At 43.2% G+C, this 26,576-nt stretch overlaps 1 protein-coding gene across 1 annotated transcript in view; it reads right to left on the bottom strand.

Annotated features, from left to right (window-relative positions):
* Deptor (DEP domain containing MTOR interacting protein) overlaps window positions 1–26,576 on the bottom strand; it is a 128,729-nt gene that overhangs the window by 48,326 nt on the left and 53,827 nt on the right. The window contains exon 4 of the mRNA XM_034516923.2: window positions 18,956–19,134. Coding sequence (XP_034372814.1) covers window positions 18,956–19,134 — 179 coding nt within the window. The remainder of the gene's footprint in view (window positions 1–18,955; window positions 19,135–26,576) is intronic.

Below are 26,576 nucleotides of genomic sequence, written 5' to 3'. Positions count from 1 at the left end.
AGACTGGGGAGCCAGACAATATAGTGAAAGCCTGCTAACTCAGAGAGACAAAGATAGCAACCAACTGACCTTCCTACTCCACGACATCCCAGAAGGAAAAAGCTCCTCCTCCTCTACACGGGCTTAAGAACGCTTTAACTCGAAGCCCCTCCTCCTTTCTACTTTCTATGTTCACTCCCTGTGAACTGCTTGGCTGTTCCACCTCTTGACCGATTTTTGACTTTGTTTAGCTCTTGTTTACAGAAAGTCCTTAGGTTAAAGGTGTGTGCTAGGGCCGAGCACCACAACTGTTTACAGGAAGCAGAAAGCTCTTGAATCGAAGATGTGTGTTAGGGCTCAGTCATGCCACAACAAGGTTTTTTTTTTTTTTTTTTTTTTTTTTTTTTTTTTTTTTTTTTTTTTTTTTTTTTTCCCAGTTATAGTCTTGGGGTTCACGATGTGATCAAACTGACCTGGAGCCCTTGAGGAGTTCTTTATCTTAAACTTCCAAAGACTGATACCAGCCTGGGCTCACAACATCTAGCTTCCCTCCCCTACAGTGCTGTTGCCTTTCACCCACTAAGGAATGAGAACTTGAACCAGATATCTAGATCAAGTGTACAGATAATAACCTCACTGAAGACAGTTCAATCTCTTAAGTCAAAGGCAAGCATGAAATAAGGGAGGGTGTTAAGACACAGTAAAATTTAAAATATAACTATGTTAAGGAAGCCAAAAGTTTCTTTTATAGCCATCTGTTACGTAACATCCGAAGAAATAACAGCTAAATGGGAAAGTTTATATTCTAAAGAAAGAAAAGCAAATTGTTTCAACACTGTAACATGCCATTTCTCCATAGTGAATCCCAACATCACTAGCCAAAGCTGGGCAGGATAATGTCAGCAATTCCTGTAACTCTAACAACTGGGAAGTTGAAGCTGGGGGATCTAGAGTTCAAGGTCAACTCCCCCTAGTTATGGTGTCTAAAACACGACCCTACCTCAAAGTAGATCGATTGCTCTAAGTGCTTGTTCATTTGTCTTGTTTTCTGTGTTGCTGAGGAACTGGTCCCTGGGCCTTAGGCATGCCAGACAAGGTAAGCATTTATCACTGACCTACATCCTCAGCCATTTTATCACTGTATTTTGGGATGTGGTTTAAAAAAAAAAAAAAACAAAAACAAAACATTATTCCCAGGCCTGTCACAGACATGTAATCCTTCTGCCTCAGCCTCCTGAGTAGCTGGATTGAAAGTGTCCACTGATGGCCTGACACAGGCTTGATGTTTCTATCACACAAAAGCGCATGCTGATCTGGAAAAAGCTGGGCGAGAAAGGAATAAAGGAGAACAAAGAGTCACATGACCCTGAAGCTAAGAGTTTGGTGCATTTGCTCCTTGGGACTTTGAACTCGCCTATTCATTAATTCATGTATTTATGTAAATTAGGACTCAAGTAGCCAAGTCTGGCCTTGAACTAATCCTCTGGCCTCCAGCCTCCCTGCTGAGCCTGTAGACTTGATCAGGCAGGACTATCCTCTCCAAAGGGGTGGGGCAGGGTGTGAGAAGAGATAGTATTCAAAGCTCACGTACATTTTCCTTTCTTCGGGGCTGGTTGTGGGTCTCTGCCTCTGTCTTCATCTATTGCAGGAGGAAAGCTTTCTGACGACCACATAATGGATTTCTAATGGTGATTGTATCAATAATTGTCCTTGATAGATGATTTTTTTTTTCTTTTCCCTTTGAAGTTGTGGGAGTTGAACCTAGGGCCTCCAGCACGGTGGGCAAATGCTATACAACTGAGCTACCTCTAGCCCCAAAACAAAAAAATTTCACTGTCCCAATGCCTACTTCCTGGGACCCTCTGTGTCTTCTTTGCTTGCGTGGTGAAATTTCCAAGGCTCGTGGATTGGGTTGGGCATTGGGTTCTTTTCTTTGCATTTGAGTAGCCACCTAAACCTTTGTTGTGGTTTGGTAGTTCCAGGGCTCAAACCCAGGGCCCCGGGCATGTGAGTCAGGACAGAGCCATATCCTCAGTTTGCTCTGGCATTAAATGGGATATTAAACAGGAAAAGCAGACATGGTTGGATAGGTAGAGCCATTGAAGATGAAGGCTCTTATTGCCGAGGATGCTTGCAAAAACACTAATCTACTGGTGAAAGATCAGACTTGTATTCACCATGTACCATAACTATTCAGAAGGTAGGGATGTTGCATCTGATCTACCAAAATACTACTACTGACGGTACAGATGTATTCTTTTCTGTGTGGACAATGAGGCTACATTTCCCCCTTAGAAATCAGCAAGATAAGCCAGGTATGATGGGCACAGGCCTTTAATGCCAGCACTTGGGAGGAAGAGACAGGTGGATCTCTGTGGGTTCAAGGCCAGCTTGGTTTACAAAGAGAGTTCCAGGACAGGCAGAGCTATTACACAGAGAAACCCTGGGGGGAAAAAACACGAGAGAGAGAGAGAGAGAGAGAGAGAGAGAGAGAGAGAGAGGAGAGAGAGAGAGAGGCTTTTTGTTGTTGTTGTTGGTTTTTCGAGACAACGTTTCTCTGTGTAGTCCTGGCTGTCCTGGAACTCACTCTGTAGACCAGGCTGGCCTCGAACTCAGAAATCTGCCTGCCTCTGCCTCCCAAGTGCTAGGATTAAAGGCGTGCGCCACCACCGCCCGGCGAGAGCTGCAGCATCTTGAGCTGTATAAGTTCAACTGTCCATATGACTGTTAGCCACCTATGGAGCAAGGAGGAGGACGGTCACTTTCAGTCATCCCTGAAATGTTCCTTGGGAAAGAGTGACAATACAGCATACCTGTAACCCTAGCATGTAAGAGGCTGAGGAAGAGGAGGCTGGCTCGGCTGCACAGTGAGAGTCCACCTCAACACAAACAAACACACAAAGTCCCGGGAGGGTTTGCAATGCTCTGTTTCAAACCAAGCACATGATCAAGTGTGGCACATCGTAACAAGGCCCAGACTTTAGCACACTGACTCTGTGTTGGGATCGTTAAGGTCTGAGGAGCTGCTGCTTGGCTAACCAGCCATTTGATGCTGTTACTAATGTTACCAGGAAATGTTCTCATGCCCAAGTTGATTGCATATTCTGGTATGTTCTGTGTTTTGGTGTTCTTGGAGACCAATCACAATCAGGCCAGTTAGAACTGCTTTGTATAGTTATAAGCTTGGACCTGAACCAACGGCCCCGTAGCATTTCCTGCATTTGTGTATGACAAGCTGCCCCTAGGATGGACCCCAACATAAGAGAGACACCTACGCCAATATAAGAAGCCACTCAGAGTATGGCTTGCATTTTAAGTGGAAGTCAATTAAAGTTTTGGGTTCCCAAAACCTCCCTGGGAATTGGCATCCTACTTGGCAGAAGGAGACAGATATGTGTACAGTAACTGACATAATGGTTGGCAAGTTAAGACATGAATGTTAGGCCAGGCAAGTTCCCTGCCACAGTTGAATACGCCAACCAATGGGATTAGGATAAACATACAACAAAAGACATGTTCCTAAGGAAGTCCTCTATCCTTACATTGTGGTTGAGTAACTTGGCACAGATGTTCATGGATTTCAGGCTTAAAAGTTCTGTAGGATTCTGGCTTGTGGTTACAATCAGCTCCCGAGTCTGGTCTGTGACACTGATCGATCAGTTCTGGGGCAAATGCTCAATAAATTATCCCTGTCTGGCTGAGATCATTGTGTGTGGTTTGGGGGGCAACTCCTAGACCCTAATAGAAGTACCATTCAGGCTGTAAAACTGCGTAGAGCACCACCTGGCAAAACTAAAACAAAGGCCTATACTCCATCAAAGTCCATATAGTTTTGGGAAAGTTTCTAAATGGACTAACCTTGCTTTTTAGCTTCTGTAGTTCCGATTCTGGCTAACTGCTCTTGTTAACTTAAGTATGTCAAACCAGACTTTGTGCTTAAAAGCTCACCCCAAGAAGGGCGCAGTGTTATACTGGGATCCCAAACACCCAGTGTAGTCGCCAGCTAATAAACACTTTCTCTTGCCTTAAACCCATGTCTGAGCAGTCTTTTCTGATGAATACCCCACAACAATATATTGTATATATTTTTTTTTAATTGTCAAGATTAAAAAAAAAAAAACAACCAAACATTAATGAAGAAAACATGAATTGATAATGAATTAGGACAGAAAACTTTTTTGTTGTTTTGACAAGGTCTCAATGGGCTGGTCTCACACATGAGATTTTCTTATTCTCCCCAGTGTTGAAAGAAACGGTAGGTATAAATCACAAGAAATGGCTCAGAAAGCTGTTATGGGTGTTGTTTGTGAGACATAGTTCAGGCAGGCTGGCCTAGAACAATTCAGAAGCTGCTCTGGAACTCCTGATCCTCCTACATTCACCCCCAAGTAAAAGACAATCTGAGCTGTACTTCAGTCCGTCACCACCCACGTCATGTCGTCCTAAGGGGAGGCAGTTGAAGGACCATTATCCAGACAGCAGAAGTCCTTGATGCAGGAAGATAAGCAATTGTTTTTTGAGTTCCGACTCCTCAGAGGGATGGTGCTAGGTACTTGGGATACGAAGCTTTCCAAGGGCAATAACAACAATGAGTCACAAGCTAAAATAATTACTTCCTCAGCCCTGACATTACAAAGAGGATGTGAAAGCAGGAAATTGATTTTAGGGCACAGAATCCTATTAGCTGGTATTACAAGAACAAAACAACACTTGAAGGCTCCAAATTAGGATACACTTATAATTGTTTAGTTGGCAGAGGAAAAGAAAAGATAGGGATTTGAGAAGAGAAAAAAAAAGAAAGATTCAGAGTAACCTTAGGCAAGATAATAGGTGAGAAATCAAAATGTAACACTTCATTGTAAAGCTTTCCGGCTACTTCCAATTCCTGCTATATGAAATGTCAGGTAAAAAACAAAAAACAAAGCAAAAAAAAAAACAAACCCACCACCCACCACCACCACCACCACCACCACCACCAAAAACTGGGGTGAGCAGTGAGCAGAGAGCTTGCTTGTTGCTGTGATAAACTACTTGTACAAAAGCAACTTAAGGAAGGGTTCGGTTTATTTTGGCTCACAGTGCAAGGGAACAGGCCTTCATGATGGAGACATCATGTCAGCAGGAGCTCGGAGCAGCTGGTTGTATCCTATGGACAGTCAGGAAGGAAGGGGGAGATGAACACAGTTCAGTTCTTTTTCTTCTACAGTCCAGGATCCCAGCAATGGTGCCACCCATAGTGGGTGGCCCTTCCTACCTCAATTAATCCTCAAATAATAGCCCCCAGGCATGTCTAGAGGCCTGTCTCCCAGGCCACTGTAGATCTTGATTTCTGATTAAGCATCACAAGGTGTCAGGTCAGTCAGGTTCTACCCCAAGAGAAGGAGGCAAAGCGAGAGAGAGGAGTGATTGAGATTTTGCATAGATATTAAGCTCAGAACTGGGTGAGGTTAGAGATAAACGAACCACTCTCTGAAAGGCATCTGATGCTGCAGATGCTGATGATAATGATAACAGAGACAATCTGCAAGCACTCACTGAATGATACTTTGTGCCAAGGCAGTATCATTTTTCTTCTCCAAGTCTAGGGAGTTAGAGGGTTCTGGGGTTGGGAGTACAACTAAGTGGCTGCATGTACAAACTCCACGGTTTGATCCTCAGGACTGCAAAACGGGAAGAGTAAGGAACTGAGAAATAATGAGAAGAGGAGAGGAATGGGGAGGGGAGAAGAAGGGATGAGGGGGAAAGTAGAGGAGGGGGAAAGGGGAGGGGAGGGGAAGGGAAGGGAACTTGAATAGTTCACATGTAGTGTATTGACACTGAACTATCAACCAAGAAAATGGAGTTAAAATGAGGGACTCTATGATGGCCATTCTTGGTTGTCAACTTGACTGCATCTGGAATTAACTAAAATCTAAGCTCCCAGGTACAACTGTGAGGGATTTTTTTGTTTGTTTGTTTTGTTTTTTGTTTTTTTCGAGACAGGGTTTCTCTGTGTAGTCCTGGCTGTCCTGGAGCTCACTCTGTAGACCAGGCTGGCCTCGAACTCTGAAATCCACCTGCCTCTGCCTCCCAAGTGCTGGGATTAAAGGCGTGCGCCACCACCGGCCGCCTGCCTGCCCACCCACCCGGCTATGTGAGGGATTTTTGTTGACAGAAGATCCACCTTAAGTCTGAGCCTATGGGTTCCAGAATATATAAAGAACAGGGAAGAAGGCAGCTATTTGTGTCTGCCTGCTTGCCCTTAGTCTTGCTTGCAAATTCATTCCTCCACATGTCTTAGAGCCTGCTTCTTATGGATTCTGGCATATACTGAAGACCAGCAGAAACAAGCAGTCTCATGAGCCAGACAACTATTGGATTGTTTAGCTGTCATAAAATAGTCATGGTTTGAACAGTTCGACTACAACCACTCTACTATTAAATACTGTGTGTGTGTGTGTGTGTGTGTGTGTGTGTGTGTGTGTATTCTATCAATTCTTAGAGAACCCTGACTAATACAGGTTTAGGATCCAGAGCCACAGAGGCTCCCAGGAAACTTTCTAGAGGACACATGTGAAGCATAGCATAATAGCAAGGATGACATGCCATGAAGTCAATTACTACAGCACAGGTGGCCAAGATCAGAGAGAAAGAAGCCCTACCCAAAGCTCCCAGCCTCGAAGCTGACCCAGGAACCTACTGATTCAACCAGCGAAGGGGCCTGATGGACTGTCTCATCCTGCGTTTGTTCCCTTTTACACATGATCTCAGATAACCCACTCCGTACTGGACCTTTTGACAGAGCTTAGTCTGGCTTTGAACTCTCATCCCTCCTGCCGCTGCCTCTCCAGTGACAGAATTATTGGCATGAACAGTCAGGCCTGTCTCTGATGCACTCTTTGAAAGGGAGTTTCCCGACTGCCCGTTTATGCATTCCCTAAATTGGAGTGGTTCAGCCAAGCCCATGCCTACCAGTAATGGGAAGTTCACACTGAAGAAAGGGGAAAGAGGTGGAACATTCTATAATCCATACTTTGAGCTTTTCCTGGTGCATTCAGTTAATCAACCTGCGGTGCAGCACACATGTTCCACTATTTACCATGGCATAAACCAGCCAAATACTTATATTACCAAAGAAATATCAAGCTAGGTACCCAGCAGAAGACTGTATACTTCTAAGATACAGTCTTCCCTTGGTATCCACAGGGCAGAGCTCAAGACCCCCAAATACCAAAATCCATAGAGATTCAAGTCTATTATATAAAATAACCCAATGTTTGCACAAAACCTCTACATATTCCCCTGTAAATTTCATTTCCTCTCTAGTTCACTTATAATATAGAATACAATGCAAATGTGATACAGTTGCTACTGTATTGTCTTGGAAACAATGACAAGATTCAGTACAGATATCCCGGGAGATAGCTCTGCACCCAATCTCACAGAACCCAGAGGAAGCGGGGCCCTCAGGAGACAGCAGATACTGGGACCAATCAATACACCAATACACCGTAACTGTAGCTGCCTGCGGCCATGAGTCAACTGGGTTCACCTGAAAGGGGGGCTGGGAATAAAAGGGGGACGGAGGGTAAGAAAAGATAAAGCCAAGACAAAGTTCTAGATCAAGGCTCAAAGCTTTAATGTTCAGCTCTCAATTTAAAGGGGAAGGCCCAACCCACAACCCCTCCTGGTTTCAGCTAGGAGATGGGTGGGATAATCCATAATCCGTTCTAGGTCACGGCCAGAGATGTATCAAGGCAAGCCCAGGGGCAGTTCTGCTTCTGTGTTCTGTGCAACCAAGGTGGGTAACTCCACCTGGATCCTATCACTTGGTCTGTTGTAGTAAGCAAGGTCTCTCAGGACTGCTCATGGCTGGGGGAAGGGTACACATAACACCTTGTTTATTTTTAATTTTAATTTTTATTTTTAAGGTTCTGTGTGCTCAACTGGCCTCAAACTCACTATGTAGCTGGAAATGACGTGAACCTCTCATCCTCCTGCCTCTACCTCTAGAAGGCTGGGATTAGACATGTATGCCCATGTCTGGTTCCTGTGGTGTTAGGGATCAAAACCAAACGTTGTACATACTAGATTAAACACTCTATCAATTGAGATATATCCCAGTCCAAATTCCTGGAAATTCTAAATAGAGAAAACAAACATTATTATATTTGATTATGGCTACAGAGAAGATTATAATGGAGCATAAGAAACAAATAGGAGGATGAGAAGGAGGAAGAAGAGGAGGAAGACAAAGAAAAAGATGATGATGATCAAGAAGAAATTAATTCAAAAATGAGCAAATGACCTCAATAAACACCTTCTCAAAAAAAAAAAAAAAAAAAAAATTCTACAGGTGGCTCTGATGGTACCAGCCTGTCATCCTAACTACTTGGAACACTAAGGCAGGGCCATAGCAAGCTTAAGGTTGGCTAGGTTACCAATTGTGCTCAAAGCCAGAGGAGGCTGTGGACAAACTTCAGTGGTAGAGCCTTTTCCTAGGATGCACAAGGCCCTAGGTTCAATCCTCAGGAGCGAAAATAAAAGAAAAACAAAGAGTGGCTTCAATACATATGAAAAGCCACCTTCGTAGCTTACTCCAAGGCATTATGTCAGCTCAGTTACACTAATAAAGGAGTAACAGACACTGGCAAGAAATTGGAGTGAAAGGAGTCCTCATAATTATCGGTGGAATGCAAACTAGTACCTATACTGGGGAATAGAGTGTGGCGCAATGGGTCCATTTGGGGGTTGAATGACATTCATAGGGGTCACATAAGACGACTGAAAACATAGATATGTACAGTATGGTTTGTAACAGCAGCAAAATTACAGTTATGAAGTAGCAGCAAAAATAATTGTACGATTGAGGGTCACCACAACATGAGGAACTGTATGTATTAAAAGGCCACAGGGTTAGGGAGGTTGAGAGACGCTGGTATAGAGGTTCCTCAAAAGCCTAAAACCAGATCTACCATGATTTAGCTGTCTTGGGTAAAATGAAGTCATTATATAAAAGATACACAGTCACACTCGTGGTTATTCTGGACTATTCGTAATAGCTAGTATATGGAATTAGTGTAGGTGCCTATTTAAAGAGGAACGAAGTATAGTTTATCTATACAGTAGAGTATTATTCAGGCACAAAGAAGAATAAAGGGGGTTGGGCAATGACTCAGCCAGTAAAATCAAGTAAGTGCATGCCCTAAAGAAAATGTACTAGTTTTACATCAACTTGACACAAGCTAGAGTCATCTCAGAAGCCTCAATTGATAAAATGCTTCCATAAGATCAGACTATAGGCAATCTAGTAGGGCATTTGCATAATTAGTGATTGATTTGGGAGGGCACAGCCCATTGTGGGTAGTGCCAACCCTGGCTAGTAGCCTTGAATGCTGTAAGAAAGCAAGCTGGGCTGGGCAGTGGTGGCGCACACCTTTAATCCCAGCACTTGAGAGGCAGAGGCAGGCAGACTTCTGAGTTCAAGGCCAACCTGGTCTACAGAGTGAGTTCCAGGACAGTCAGGGCTATGCAGAGAAACCCTGTCTCGAAAAACAAAAAAAAAAACAAAAAACAAAACAAAACAAAAAAAGAAAGCAGGCTGGGTGAGCTGGAGGAAACAAGACAGTAAGCTCCCTTTCATAGTCTCTGCATCAGTACCTGCCTCCAGGTTCCTCTTGAGTTCCTGTCCTGACTTACTTTGGTAATGAACCATGATGTGGAAGCATAAACTAAATAAACTCTTTCCTTCCCAGGTTGCTTTTGGTGATAGTGTTTACCACAGTGATAGAAATGTTATCTAAGACAGCGAAGGAGGACCAAACAAGGACAGCCTAGCCTCTCAAAGAGCTTCCTTCTGACCATACTTTAGTCAGGCTGTTATGATCCAATCTCCTAGCCTGTAAGCCTAGTTTTAGCAAAAAATTCAGCAACATCACTTTAGAACAATCCTCCTGCCCCTGATGTCTGTCTAGCCTTATCTGCTAGCTGATCAAGCTCCCCAGCCTTCATATTTATGTCAGGAATTCAACCCAGGACATCATGAATGCTAGATAAATATTCTTTTGTTGTGTGATATCCTCAGCTCATGTTCCCCAACACTCAGAAATAGACAGAGAAACACACTCTGTCTGTCTGTCTGTCTGTCTGTCTGTCTGTCTGTCTTTCAATATCTTTGGCCTGCCTTTATTGAGAAAACAGGAACAGTTCAAAAATGACATGATGAGCCAGACCAAAATAAAGTGGCGTCAGACAAAAAAGGAGCCCAGACACATGTATGTGTGCCTACACACAAGCACACACCAGCCCCTGATGGCTGAGAACAAGGAGAATTCCATGAGCACAATTATGGACCATGTTTGAAGTCAAAACATGTCTTGGCTTTCTTGTAACCTATGCATAATAAAAATTGCTTTGACCTTTTTTTTTTTTTTAAATATATATTTTTTATCTTTTTAACCTATATACCTATACAATAAACCTCAAAGGAAACACCAGGTAAATCGTATTTATGAAAGCGAGACATTTTAGATAAAAATAGGAATAGCACATTTAATCCTTAAAGCTTTTATGCTATATTGCTTAAAAACCACTAAACTCATACACACTGATATATGTTATATATGACATTCTTTTACATATATATGTGTGTATATATATGTAAATATGTGTATTTATATATGTATAGATTATAAGTGTGTGTGCTTACTTGCCACCTCAAGATTGTTTGGAAGTCAGAGGACAACCTGAGGGAGTCTGTTCTCTTTTCTCACCATATGCTTCAGGAATGGAAGGAGGGTTTTTAGGGTTGCTTATTTCTCTGGGTTTTCTTCACGCATATAGCAGGTATACGTGTTATTAAACTTCTATGGACTTTTTTCCTCTGAGATGGGGTCTTATGTTTCCAGGATGGCCCCAAACTATGTGTAGTCTAGGATGACCTAGAACATTTTTTCCCCCCTTATACCCTAAATGCTTGGTTTACACAGTGCTGGTGAGTGAGTTCATGCTGTGTGCATGGAACTGAATGACAGTCACACACTTTCTTTCCATGTTGCCTTCTGTCAGAGGGGGGCTTCATTAAGAACTTAAGAAGGGTAGAAAGAAAACTGTCTTTCTTTAACCCTCCTCTCCCTTTCCTTCTTTATATAATTTTTTTACTAGTTACTCAATTTGGTCCAGTTGTTTGCAACCTTAAGCTGACTTCCACCAGTGACCTTGATTACTGGGATGATGCTACCCATTTCTATCTGAGCCTGGCATCTTTCTTGGTAAGCAAATACCTCATCTTATATGAGATGAGATATATGCGAAAGAGGTATATGCACAGCTCCCCTCAGGGAGCTGGGAGGATTGGAAAGATAATGTATGTAAAACTGCTCTCCTGTGCATTTCAAGGTTTAACATAATTATAGACTCAAAAGGAAAAGCCAGGAGGCTTCATAAAGTGTTGATATTGCTAAAGTTCTCTGGCCAAAGCGGAAGAGGAGGAAATGATTTGTGTGGACCCAGCAGCAGCAGGAGCCTGATTATCCAGGGTCAGCTGCTGCAAACTGGGAGTGGTTTACCCTGTGATTAGCTGGCTTCCAGCTCTCTCCACTTAGAGCTAAGAAAACCAGTTGACAGCTAAGGCAGCTGGGGAAATAGTATTAGGAAACTGTGTCTACTTACAAAAGCTACACAAAACCTCCAAGGTTGTTAGTGTTTGAGAAAAGGGTAGATTTTATGGGATAACAATTCTTTTTTTAAAAATAAGTTGCATCATCTGCCAGGACACATGCGCTGCTGCCATACAATCAACACAGTTCAGATTTTAGGAGCTAACAATGTTTTCTTCTTAACAACTGGTCCTCTTCAGTGGGAAAGAGGTAGTTTTTGTTTGTTTTTGTCTCCTCCCCCCACCCCCCAATTAAACTCGGGCAGTGGGATTCGAACCGGGAGAAAGCAGAGGGCACAGGCTCGCTCTCTGCAGGCGGCTACCTTAGCCGATGCGCCACCCCGCTTGCTTGCTAAGAAGTAGTTTCTAAAACTTCACTACCCTGGTTTGAACCTTGAATCTACTACTTGAACCACTGAGTGGTGCTGGGAATTAAAACCAGGTCCTTTGCATAAGCCACAAGTACCACCAAGTCATTCCTCCAGTACCCCTGCTTCATCTTGAGTAAGCATCTTATCTATCTGAGGCTGGCCTCAAACTCATTATGTAGCCAAGGATGACCTTGAACTTTCGAGCCTCCTCCATCTACCATCTAAGGGTTTAGATTATAGGCATGTGCTATCATGCCTAGTTTTTGTGGTATTGACCATCAATTAGGATGCCAATCACACTAGGCAAGTACTGTACCAACTGAGTTGTATCCACAGCTCAAATAAGTGTCTTAGAGTAGCTATGGCTTACATGGGCAACCATGCAAAATATCTCAAAAAGACTTGCAACCTCAGAATGCTTTACTGTTAATTTTCCATACTTATATCAATGTCACAGATCTATTATAAAAATTGTGACATAAGTATTTTTGAGACCACATCTCACCTTGAGGACAAGCTGGTATGAAACCTACTACGCAGGCCCAGATGTCCTCCAACTTTCTGCTTCAGTTAGCATCTCCTCGCCCAGGATTGGTATTTCAAGCATGTCTATGGGTTTAATAAGATCACACACACACACACACACACACACACACACACACACACAGAGGGTAAAATGGCCAGGAAAGAATACTTTGATTCTGACTTGATCCCAAGTCCAAGACGTAGGCCAAAGGAAAAGCACCCTGCCCTTGGCTTGACTCAGGGCTCCCAGACTTGGAAGTCCCTGCCCCTGTGATTCAGCATTAATGGTCATACAGTGTTTGCTAGCATACTATGCTTTCCCACTAAGCTCACTATGCATGCCCCGGACACCCTACTGAAGCCTTTCCCTCTGTTCAGCCCTCTGCTGTCTCTTTTCCCATCAGAGGCACCTATAATTCAGTTCTTCTTTCCAGTAAATCTTGGGTTTCTCTGTGTAGCCCTGGCTGTCCTGGAACTCACTCTGTAGACCAGGCTGGCCTCAAACTCAGAAATCTGCCTGCCTCTGCCTCCCAAGTGCTGGGATTAAAGGCGTGCACCACCACCGACCGGCTTCCAATAAATCTCTTGTTTGAGGTTTTTGCAGAGTATGACTTTGTGCTATTCCTTGGTTCCTGACTGCCAAGATGCCCATGGGGCAGAAAACCACAACAATATGAGTGAAATAGATATATATTAGCTACCTAATATACTAACACCTATAAAATATTTAGCCCAGTTCTTAGCATACAGTAAATATAACAGTGTTAGAAAGTAAGAAAGAGGTGGGCCTGGTGATGCAGGCCTATAATCACAGCTACTTAGGAGGTGGAGTCAGGAAGATTGCAAATTCAAGGTCTATCTGAGATACTGAGAGTTCAAGGCCAGCCAAGGAAACCTGGTAGGACCCTAGGGCTGAAAATTCAGATGTGATGGTATATACCCTGGAGGCTGAAGCAGGAGGATGTTGTGAATTTGAGGCCAGCCTAGTCTATAAATCCAGTTTTGGCCAGCTTTGCCAAGAGTAAGATCCTTCAATGGACTTACACAAGCACGCATCACACACACACACACACACACACACACACACACACACACACACGAGACCAGGTCTATAACATATAGACACTTAACAGTAAGTAAGCACTTATTTAGGTGAGGTATAGCACTTACTCAAGGTGCCTTTAATCCAAAAAATTAAAAAACAAACAAACAAATGAATTAGAAAAATATGAGCATATATTGAACTGTGTAAGTATGTACAAATGCCTGCAGAGACACATACATGTCCATAAACATGAATGCCAGCTAATTACTAGTCTAATAACTCCTGCCTGGATAAAAGCATCGTTTACCAGCCATAGACAACGTATTTCCCGAGGAGGGCCCGATGCTCACAGTGACTAGTTTCAACCTAGTTACCTGATTTAATTCGGAGACCTTGTAGCGGAAGCCTCCGGGGTAACTTGCTTTAATGTTTAACCTCTGAAATTAATTAATGGCGACACCATTCAGAATGCCAGTGAGGACTCTAACGTGGTGTTTTCGCTTTCCTAAGTGCAAGTTTAAAGATCTAGCAATGAACTCTGTGTTGGAAATGAGCTTGAAGTTCTAGACGCTACATACAGAACTTGTAGTCCTCCTACAGATGGGGAGCCTGCGTCTGCATGCAGACTCTATTAATAATGCCTTGATATTATCTTCCATGCCTCACCTTTATGGCATGGAGGTTACCCCATTATAAAACCACACAGTAATTGAGGTATAATTACTCATTCCTTGGAAATAATTTGGAAACGACTCCTGGCATCTGGTATCTTTTCTCATGCACAGAAAGAGTCAGTAGGCTGTAGTGTAAGAAACTGGTTTTCTCATAAAACTTGGGATCATTTGGCTTTTTCTTTCTGGAACAAAATGATGGTGGATTCAAACCATAAAAAAAAAAAAAAATGCCTTTGCTCACTGCAGAAAATGGTAGTCACTCTAACTGAATCCATGTCCGTGCTTACTAGTAATAATGCCCATTTGACTACTTTTACCTATGAGGCTTCAGGCAAAGTGTCTGACTTATTGCTATCATCATTTCTTGATCCATTAATGAAAATAATAATGCCTACCTTTTAGTTACCATATTGTATGTACTCTTGTAGCTTTGTAAGATGATAGATCTCACATCAAATGCAGCAAAAATTTTTAAAAATAGCTACTTTATTGGATTTAAGAGGTTAGACTAAATTACTAAGTCTAAAATGATCAAGGGCTGGAGAGAGGGCTCAGTGGTTAAGATCATTTGTTGTCCCTGCAGACAACTCATGTTCAACTCCCAGCACCCACATAAAAGCTCAAAACTATCTAGTTCCAGAGGATATAATGTCCTCTTCTAGCCTCTATGGGGACCAGGCATACATGTGGTACATACATATACATGCAGGTAAAAAGCTCATTGTTGCAGGGTATTTGATCACATTGTGAGCCCCTACATTGTATTATTTACTGAAAAAAAGGGTGTTTCTAGTTGTGCTGTTGCTCAGCCTCAGTACACACCTTTAATCCCTCTGGCTAGAGTACAGACACACTCTTAGTATTCCCCGAAAAAACTAAGGTAAAATTAGTTTGTAGAATGAAGCACCTTTGTTTGAAAGTAATATCTAATTGAGAGGCAGTCAAAGTGATGAATCAGAGAAAGATTTGACAGAATAGGACATCCTCAATTCTCAAGAGGAGAGGAAAGGGAAGCTACTTAAGGAGTACAGAGAGAGGAAGAGAGGCAGTTTTACCTGGAGAGTTTTATAAAGACAGGTTGAAGGAAGAACAAGCCAGAAAATAAGACGAAGCCAAAAGATTAGAGGATATTGCCAAAGCTAGTATGAGGACAAGCTGAGCAATTAATGAGAGGCTAAGAAAGAAAGAATCCAGATTGACTCCATCAGCACGGATAGGAGTTTTGAGCCAGAACAGCTGAGTTGACCAGCCAGCCAGAATTCAGAAAGAACTAGGAAGGGGTGACTTTGTTTAGCAGTAAGTCTTAGAGGCTGAAACATTCTGTGCCTAGATAAGATTATCTAGGCTAGAAGCTTCCAGGACTAGGCCTAAGTTAGCAGCTGATGCAGTAAGCCTCCGAGACAACAGTTATTACAGACGAATAAAAGGTTTGTGTGTTTGTGTGTGTGTGTGTGTGTCTGTGTGTCTGTGTGTCTCGAGAGACAGGGTTTCTCTGTGTAGCCCTGGCTGCCCTGGAACTCACTCTGTAGACCAGGCTGGCCTCAAACTCAGAAATCCACCTGCCTCTGCCTCCCAAGTGCTCAGATTAAAGGCGAGCGCCACCACTGCCCGGCTAAAAATTAGTTTTACAACTCATACACATAAAATATCCTGTAGTGTTTATGGATTGCTTCTATAACTATCTTATATTCTATAGTCACAGGACTATCAGCTACATAAGGCCAGAGGACACACTGATGCTGTGCTTCATCTATAACTCCCATATTCTCTGAACTTAATTCAGCCATGGACATATAAGGTCATCAACAGTCAGATATGAGTTCCACATGGTAGTAGTGGTACAGAAGGGAATACACTGGAAGCCAAAGGAGCCAATGCCTCCACATTGGCTGCTCTTCAAATACTTGATTCTAGAGCAGAGTAACAAATAATTTTTAGGATGCCACACATGACCATATCTAACTATGCATACCTCTCTGTAGATACATATATGAACTATCAGTAGTTACATTATTTATATATAAATAAAAGTTTTTGCAAAATAACAAAAAAATTGCCACACAATTGTGCCCTGTTATTTTCTATTGTAGTTGGGCTTGGTACCACTCATGTTTTAATGCTGAACTTGATACATAGCCTAGGGTGACCTTAAACTCCGTGTCTTCCAACCTCTACCTCCCCGTGTTAAGATTACAGGCATATGCCATCATGCTCAGCACCTTATGTACATTCTAATTTCATGGGGATCTTGGTAAAATATAGATGAAGTTCAGCAGAACATGGAAAGGGTGGGAGTTTCTTCATCTCTAACAGGTTCCCAGGTCTGCCAAGTGATTAATAATACATGTATTATTAATAATAATTATTATAAATAATGTACATTTGCATCAATGATTTCCAAGGCTGGAAAGGGCTTTCAGAAATTATGTTACAGGGCCAGTGAGATGGTTCACTGAGTAAAGGTGCTTGTGGCCAACCTGACAACCTGAGTTTGATTCCCGGGAAGTACATGGTGGAAAGGAAGAATAGACTCCGACAAGTTGTCCTCTGTTTATTCCTTTTTCGAATTATTTTAATGTTTTTTTCTTTCTTCCTTTAAAAAGTTTTTATTGGTTCTTTGTGAATGTCACATCACACGCACCGATCCCACTCATCTCCCCATCTCTTCGTATCTGCCCTCCGCCCTTTCAACGTCCCCTCAAAATAAAAAACAAGTAACAACAACAACAACAACAACCATCTCATCATGGAAGCTGTAGTGGGTCCCACAGTATACCCTTTTGTCCACACCTCTTTATTTGCAAATATTCATTACAGAGAGTCATTGTGGGGGAGGTCTCTGGCTTCTGCTACCCTATCAGTACTGGATCCTCACTGAGACTCCTTTCAGATATCTTGTTTACCCTGTGTTGTGGAGATCCTGCAGCTTTGGATCCGCAGGACTGGCTCCTTCTTCCCAGGTTGTAGCAGTTTATAGATGGGGTAGATGCTGGGATGGACCCACTCACAGCCCTGGATCTGGGTCTGGGTGCTGGCTGAGTTGGTCAACCCGCCATCTTTCCTGCATCCATACCACCAGGGCAAGCTCTATGCCTGCCCAAGTGAGGTGCAAGGCCAGCTCTCCCGAGTGCTGCAGCCAGTGGGACAGGGCCAGCTCTCCCACCTGCCACAGTTGGCGAGGGGTGAGTGGTGAATGGTGATTGGTGGGGCCTTGTCGGGCCTGACAAGAGGGCTAATCTCCATTCCACCTTCACCCTTCAGTCACGTACACAGGTGGGCATGATAAACAGGCCCCAGGCCCTAGAAATATTTACATACTAATAAGGTACCTGCCGGCCAGAGGGTGGAGCCAATTAAGCATTCCTCCCCAGCCCCTCCTCCCTCTTCCCCTCCCTATTTAACTCAGGTCCACCCTGGGTTTTATGGGGTGTGCATCCAGATCCATCCACCATCCACCATGCCAATAAACCGGTTTTTGAAACCCAAGGACTTCCTCGTGTGTTGGGGCCGTGCCGTGAGGAGCCGTGGAGAGGCCTTTAGTTAGTGAGCAGCCGGGCCTAACTTCCAACTGGAGGAACCCAGAGCATTCCCAGCCAACTATACACAGCCTGGCATGAGGAACCCTGCGGTTCCCCAGTAGGTTTTTTTTATCCTCAGGGCCGGCTCACCTGCACCCCAGATACCAGGGTCTACTGTGTTACCCAGACATTCATGGTGCAGGGTCAGTTCTCTGGAGGGCTGCAGCCAGTGAGGGCCAGGACCAGCTTTGCACAGCCTTTGGACATTAGCATGATCCCAGGTGGCAGCCCAGACCAGGGGCATCCACATGATGCTGTGGTGGTAACAGGAGTCATTGATATCCACACTGACCCCTGTTGCTTGCATGGCTATAGACCCAGACCTGGTGCTCAGCAGCAGCATGGGTTGGGGCTTTGCCAAGGCCTCGGGTGGTAGGGCAGGCTACTCACATCGGGCTATTCCTCTCCACCCTCACATCTCCAGGTCTGTTCTTCATGACTCGCAAGCTGTTGCGGTTCTGTATCTCTCTCATCTCTCCACCCAATACTAGTATATGGTCATGGGCCACACCTTGGACAGACCTCTCTTGATGTTTGTTTTTGAGAGTTTCTCATAGCTCAGGCTGGCTCTGAATGACTGTGAACTTCCAATCTTCCTGCCTTTGCATTCAGAGGGACTATATGAGTTCTGAGGGCCAGTCGTGTATGGAATTGTGCTGTAATATCATACCCAAGCAGAGCTTTTGATAGTTCTCTGAGAATCTGCCTTCGCTGGTTGGGGAGATGGCTCAGTAGTTAAGAGCACTGTCTGCTCTTTCAAAGGATCCGGGTTCAACTCCCTGCATCCATATGTCAAGTCACAGCTCCAACAGTAACAGTCCCAGGTGATCTGACACCCTCTTCTGGCCTCTGTGGGCACTAGGCACTCAGATAGTGCAGACACACATGTAGGTGAGCCACGCATAGACATAAAATTAAAAATAAAGAAGAAAATGAAGTGTCTGCGGACACACCTGCCAAATAACACAGCTCTTTAAACTGATCTGAGATGAACAGGCAAGGCAAGAAACATGAAGTTGACGCTCAACATAGAAGCAGGTCGTGGAGGTACATCGACTTATGGGTCGGGAATGAGGAGTAAGTGTATGTTGCTACAAGCCACAGGTTATGAGACTGTCACTGTAGCAAGCACTGACTAGCACACTCACCATGCTGTATGATGCCATGCTCCATAAGCCGGTGGCACAGCTGCTCTGCCTCTTTCCTTGTTGTGGCTTCACCTTCCTGAACCAACCAGTCCAGGAATTCGGATGCCATGAAGGTTCGCTCATACTTCACCCCCTCCTCTTCCCTAGGCTGGAGGAGGGTAGTTTCAGGGCTCATCAATCTGAGAGGGGGAAAGAGAGAGAGAGAAGAAAAGTAAAGTAAATATATACACATGGAAAATGGCTCATTTGAAATCTAACACCATAGGCCTCCGGGAAGCACATCATAGGCTTCCTGGAAGTGTCACGGAAGAGCTGTCAGACAGACAGATGTAGCTGTCTTTTGCTGCTACAAACATCAATTCCAAGAGAGGGTCTGTGTAAAAAGCAAGCAAGATGCCTTTTCTCCTAGTAATTAGCCAAAAACCGGAAATACAAAATACAAGGCTGTATTCAAGTTATTCATCTGGCAAAGTTGGCAGCACTGTGGGTCTGACTCGGTGGTATGGTGCTTATTCTGGGCCTGCTATTTAGCACCTACTCTCACACCCCCACAAGGAATAAAAAAAAAAAAGAAAAAGGGGGTCTGAAGAGATGGCTCAGCGGTTAAGAGCACTGCCTGTTCTTCCAGAGGTCCTGAGTTCAATTCCCAGCAACTACATGATGGCTCACAACCATCTGTAATGGGATCTGATGCCCTCTTCTGGTCTGTCGGAAGAGAGTGACAGTTTACTCATATACATAAAATAAATATTTTTTTAAAAAGGAAAAGAAAAAAAAAAAAAGAAAGCAGAGTATTTAGTCAGGATTTTTACACTGCACTGTCTTTCTTAATTGGCTTACAATATTTTCCAATCCCATTTCCTAGACTCCTGTGTTAAAATAACTGTGGGATGACTGTATGTGTCACCAGTCCCAATTTACACATTCACTCTCTAAATGTGATGGCACCTGAGATGGGGAGTTTGGCATAATTAGCTTTGAGATTAAAGCCCTTATGGTGAGATCAGAAGAGAGATGAAAGAGAGCCAGTATGATGATGCCTCAATAGATAAAGTCACGGGCCATGGAAGCCCAGTGACCTTGACTCCCAGAACTCAGGGAAGAGAGGCAGGCTAGAACCACAGAGTCATCCTCTGGCCTCCACCCCAAGCATGCTCGACATGACATGCATACACCCAACTCACAGCCACACACCACCCACACACACCAACAAATAAATAATAAATAAATATTTTAAAAGGAGATACAAGAAGATCTTGCTTCTTCCCTCATGGCTGTCTCCAAGTGAAGATGTAGCAAGAAGACAGCCATCTATTTGCACACAGGAAGTAATTTTTCAAGGAATTGACTGGCACCTTGATCCTGACTTCAAAAACAAGTGTTTCTTGTTTAAGCCATCCAGTACACTGAGGAGAGCTAACAAACGTCTGCCTTTACCTGGGGGTGCCATCCGGAAATCACCATTAAGAAACATGCACAGACTTCTAGAAGAATGGCCTCAAGGAGAACCAGGATGGGAGGTAATACCCAGGACCAATTCTCAGACACTGAGGCTATCTTAGGCCTGCCAGACCAACAGAAACCCTCCGTGTGACCCACCAGCAACCACATGAAGGAGCCCAGGAGAAACAGCAGATGAACATCCATGTGACCCATAGAACTAGAAGAAACAGTACATCAGAGCTGTTTGAACTACCAAGATATAGTAGTTTTTCAATCTCAGACCAATGAACTCCACTGTTATTAATGGAGAACAGAAAAAAACAAAAAAAAAAACAAAAAAAACAAAAAACATGACATACAGTAGATCTCTGAGTACTGAAAGACGAAATGACATTGCCCAGACCTAGGAACAAAATTATATAAACAAAGGCCCTGTAGAGATATCTGTAGAGATATCCCTGGGCTGAAGATGAGTCTCCAGCAGAAAGGCACATCCACAGGACAAACAAGGACCACCACCATTCCTCCACTTCTGAAGACCCTCATGGTATTTTGAATGAAAGCAGAAGAAACATTTGTCTCCTCTGTTTTCACATTTTAGGTATTATTTCCTGTCAGGACTCTCAGGTCTTTATAAATCTGGATACAGTACCTCTTCTAGAACCACCCGGGTAGCATCTGCTTACTTAACAGCTAACATTTGGAGGTCATAGACCCATCCGTAGCTGTTTATAGGTGTTTCCTTACATAACAGGTTTATATATATATATATATATATACACAAAAAAACCCAACAAATCATTTTCATGAATTCTTTGCTACATTGTGTCCAACTATGTAGTGAAAAAGACATCCTTACAAAGCCAGGCATGGTGGCATATGCCTTTTGCCACTATTCTCAGGAAGCTGAGATGGAAGGCTCTTTCAGATCCAGCCTGGACAACACAGTGAGACATCACCTTACATTTTTGTCTTAAAAAAGCAAGTAAGTAAATAAATAAACAAATAAAACCTTTTCCACAAGCTGACAAGATGACTCAGTGGGTGATGGCACTTCCCCTCCAAGCCTGATGCCCTGAGTTCTATCCCTAGGGATCATAGAGAAGGACAGAACCTACTGCTAAAAACTGTCCTCTGAGCGTCACGCACACACTAAATGAATAAATAATGTAATTAGAATGATTTTTAAACGTCTTCTCTATTTCTGGTACAGGTTGTTAGCCTTTGGTTCCACTTCGGCTTCTTCCAGCATGGTCACTTTCCTTTTGAGGTGCTGAGTGGACAAGTGCACGGGGTTACTTTATGGAGCTTCACATAACCAGAAACATGACCTGCTCTGTCCTTTTGGACTTCTGCTAAGTAGCTGGTGACCTCTGGACAAGTGGTCCAGTTACCTGCTCCTGCCAAGGCTTCAGGAAAGCGGCCAGCTGGCAGGCTCAGCTGGCCCAGCTTGCCATTTAAAACATCCCAGTGTCCACAGCTCATCCCTATTCATTTCCCATTACAATCCAGGACCGTCTCCAGCCTGGTCGCTCTTTAAGACCAAGGCTTTCTTGAGATTGAATTTTAGTATTTATATGAAGTCTTTAGGTTAAAGCAAGCATTTGGCTTCTGATTGCCTTCTGCTATATAAAAAATTAGTCTCAGCAGCTGGAGAGACAGCTCAGCAGTTAAGAGCACTGGCCTCTCTTCCAAAGGACCCAGGTTCGATTCCCGGCACCTACATGGCAGTTTATCATCATCTATGACTCCAATCTCAGGAGATTGGACTTGCTTTTCTGGCCTCCATAGGCACAGACACTCACATGGTACACAGACATACACGTAGGCAAAGCACTTAAACACAGTAAAAATAAATATATAGTTTTAAAAGTAAAAAAAAAATTACTCTCAAACTTGGTGGGTTGATTAATTGTCTCTTAAGTATTCTATAGATTCCCCAGGATTTAATTTGGCAGCCCCTTCTGTGGCTCTAGGTTGGAAGGCATCTCACACAATTGTGTGAAGGGGTGGACAGAGCCAGATATTCAACCCACAGTACAACTTGGTAGAGCCTCTGCCCTGGAAGGCAACCTGAGCTACACACATGGAGCTACAGGGCTCCAGGAAGAGGAAGCAACTGCTACCAGGATGCTGGCTTTGCCTCTTCCTTCTCATCCCCTCACTTCACCTCTGGATTTATTCAGATGTAATTCATATACCATATGATAACTCACTTAGCTGGTCTAATTCAATGGTTTTTACTATGCTGCAATCCCCACAATATGGGTTTGAGCATTTTCTTTTTGTTGTTGTTGAAATTTCTTTTTTTTCCTATTGGATATTTTATTTATTTACATTTCAAAGGTTATCCTTTTTCCCAGTTCTCCCCCACCATCGCCCCTCAGCCCCCAATTGGGGGATAACATTTAAAATGTAAATGGAGCCCTGTAGCTCCATGTGTAGTTCAGCTTCATGTGCCTTCCAGGGCAGAGGCTATATCAAGATGTACTTACTGCAGGTTGAATATCTGGCTCTAGCCTCCGGCTATTCCATCCCCCCTCCTCCTGCTTCTGTGACGGTGCTCCCCCACCGACCCACCCACTCCTGCCTCCCTGCTACACTGAGGCATCGAGCCTTCACAGGACCAAGGACCTTTCCTCCCACTGATGCCCCACAAGGCCATCCTCTGCTACATATTCGGCTGGAGCCATGGGTCGCTTCAGGTTTGCACATTTTCATTCCACAACTAAAACATCAACAAAACAATAATAGCAAAAAACTCACAGCTACTAACAGACTATGCAGCCCAAACTAGCCTAGCTCTCTGTATCCACCTGTCTCTCCCTCACAAATGCTGTAAACATAGATATGGATCACTGTGCTGGTTCTCTATTTTAATATTATAGGTTTTTGTTCACCTCAGCTTTATAAGCTATACATATATGCAATATAGCCTGTACTGCCTAGGTTTGTGTAACTGTACTGTATAGTGCTCACACAATGACAAACTCACCTAGTAATAGGTTTCTCCTATCATGTCATTAACCAATGCATGACTGTACAGGCTTGTGTGTGTATGTGTTTCTTTTCTTTTCTTTTTTTTTTTTCCTTATATATACAGAAATGGATTTTTTCAGCCATATGAAAACTGCTTAGCTTTTTGAGAACCTTCCAGACTGCTTCCCAAATTCTCCACATTCTAGCCTAAAAATCATTATCATCTGTTCCCTTTCACTGTTCTTGTTCTGTGCATGCATGTAACTTTCTATCACATGGCGGCTTTGATCTGTATGACCCTGATGACTTATGGCTTCGGTCATTTTCACACATCTATCGTCCATTTTGATTATTCCCTTTGGAGGGAAAATGGCTTACAGGTCTTTTGCCTATTGTATTGTCTTTCTGAGATACAGTCTCTCATAGCCAATGATGACCTTGAACTTTTTTTTTTTTCTGAGATACAGTTTCTGGTCGGCAATGACAACCTTGAACTTGTAATCCTCCTGCCTCCACCACCTAAATATTGAGGTTACAGGCCTGGCCCAGCACACCTGTCTAGTTACAACCCTTTATTATTGAGTTTAATTGATTCTTTGTTTGTTTGGGTTTTTTTTGTTTTTTTTTTTCCGAGACAGGGTTTCTCTGTGTAGTCCTGGAACTCACTCTGTAGACCAGGCTGGCCTCAAACTCAGAAATCCGCCTGCCTCTGCCTCCCAATCTCTGCTGGGATTAAAGGCGTGTGCCACCGCCACCCGACTAATTATTCTTTACATAGTCTGAAGGTGAGTGTCTCATTAGACTTAGTGTTTAAATGTTTTCTCCTAGTGTGACTTATCAGGTCCCACTTTCAGAGTACTGCTCATAGCACAAGGTTTTCATTTTGATGTGGTTCCATCCATCTCTTTTTCTTTGTTGCTCCTGCCTTTGCCCAACCGCATGTGTTCCACCCCCACCCCCACCCCCAACTCCCACATGTTCTCTTTTCTTATAGTCAGTTCAATGACCCAGTTTGACTTAATTATATAAGGTGTGAGGTAAGGAGTCAATTTCACTCTTACATGTGGCTATCCAGCTGTCTCAGCACCAGAAGAGTATTTTTCCCCCTATTGTATATCTTGTCATAGATGTCAAATACCAATCAACCATGACAGCTTTACTGTCTAGGCTCAAAAGTCAGAGCCTATGGGGGAGGCCACATACATGCCACCTCTTTATAGAACCATGAGCATGTGCAGATAGAAGGGTGGAAATGCTTGGGGCCATCTTTAAGAAATAACTGCACTTGCCTTAGTTTAGTCACTGATGGTACTTTCTTCTTTATTTTTTGAAGAGATTTCTTCTTCTTTTTCTTCTCCTTCTCGTCTTATCTTAAAACACCCACAGTTTTGTATTATCTCTATATTACTTATCTTCATGACATTTTTTAAAGCATGAGCTCTAAGATCAGATAAATACTCAGGATGCTTACTTGGTTATTTGACTAACTCCCATGTGCACAATGGCGACAGTAATGGCGTCTAGAGTCAGAGAGATGGCTCGGCTGATAATGGTGCTTACTCTGAAAACCTGATGGCCTGAGTTTGACCCTTGAGACTGTACTGTAGGAGTGAAAACTGACTCACAGACTGTCCTCTCATCTTTACATGGCACGTTTGCACACATGTGCAACACACACTCACACACTCACTAAATAAAAAGTAATAATTTTAACCATAATTGCACTTAGTTGTGGGAGTTTCTATACAGTTTAAATGTGATAACACAGACAAACATCAGTCAGTGCCTGATGTCTATAATCCCAGCACTCAAAAGGAGACTGAGGCAGGAGGAACGCTGTAAGTTTGAGGCTAATTTGAGCTACAAATCCATTTCAGGCTGGTGAGGAATATGGCATAAGATTCCATTTCAAGAATTATTCTGCCCCCTTCCTACCGACAAATCATTGTGCTTAGTACATCAGAAATGTGAATAAATTTAATCCTGTGGATGATGACAACCTTAAAAGTTTTATGCGGCTACTATAGAGGGGAAAATTCAAACTCCATTTTGCATCAAAATTAAGATTCTCTCTATATTTCTACTAACAAGGACATCAGTCCCATTTTAGTTGGTAATCCAGAGTATGGCTGTTGGTCTGAAACATCTTCCCTTTTATAAAGCAAATTATAAAATTGATTTTTAGTAAAGCTGTTTATATGCTAGCCCATAATCATGGCACAAAGTCACAGTCCGTCGACATGTTATGCATGGCTGGGCCTCGCCTACTGCTAACATTCAGCAGATTCTGCTCATGCTTCTGAGTTCATTTCCAACTTTCCTGGTGTGTATCTAAGTCAGATTTCCCAGATTCACATTAACCCAGAGGAAAGGCCATACAATAGAAGGAACTGCCCCATTCAGGTGCCCAACCAGGAATAGAAATGAGCTGATATCAATCTCCTTACACACTGAAAAAAAAATTCAAAAGGGTCAGACAAGCCTTGTGCAATGTGGGAAAATATGGGAAATGTTTCCAGGGTCCAAGGTTGGGGCAAGTAAGATATGGTGGTGCATGTCTATTTCCAGCGCTTGGGAGGGTAGAGGCAGGAGAATCAGGAATTCAAGCCTATTTCCCACTACATAAGGAATCTGAGGCCAAGGCAGGTATAGGGATATTCACCTTTAATCTCAGTGCTTGGGAGGCAGAGGAAGGTGGATCTTTGTGAGTTTGAGACCAGCCTGGTCTACATATCACTATCTTCCAGGACAGCCAGCGCCACATAGTGAGATCCTATCTGGGAAGGAAGGAAGGAAGGAAGGAAGGAAGGAAGGAAGGAAGGAAGAAAGGAAGAAAGAAAGAAAGAAAGAAAGAAAGAAAGAAAGAAAGAAAGAAAGAGTGAGTTTGAAGTTAGCCTAGGTTGTCTCACAAGCAAGCAAGTAAGCAAGCAAGCAAACTGTACTCTGGGAAGGTCAAGATTACCATGAGGGTATGAGACTAAAAGATATGAGGGATTTATGAAGAAAGCTTTAACAGAAGCATTCAGGTCAGCCTGGGATACACAGCATGAACTCCCAGTGTTGAGGTAGGAAAAGCATGGGAGAGGTAAGAAGGGCAAAGTAGCAAATTTAAAACCAGCCTGGGCTCTAAAAGACAGACATGGTCTCAAGAGGGGAAAGTACTGAATACAACAAAATTAAGTCATATATTAATGTGACC

This window comes from Arvicanthis niloticus, chromosome 13 (assembly GCF_011762505.2).
Source record: "Arvicanthis niloticus isolate mArvNil1 chromosome 13, mArvNil1.pat.X, whole genome shotgun sequence".
NCBI lineage: Eukaryota > Metazoa > Chordata > Mammalia > Rodentia > Muridae > Arvicanthis > Arvicanthis niloticus.
The sequence above is the reverse complement of the archived record's forward strand: the minus strand, read 5'-3'. Positions and strand labels throughout refer to the sequence as shown.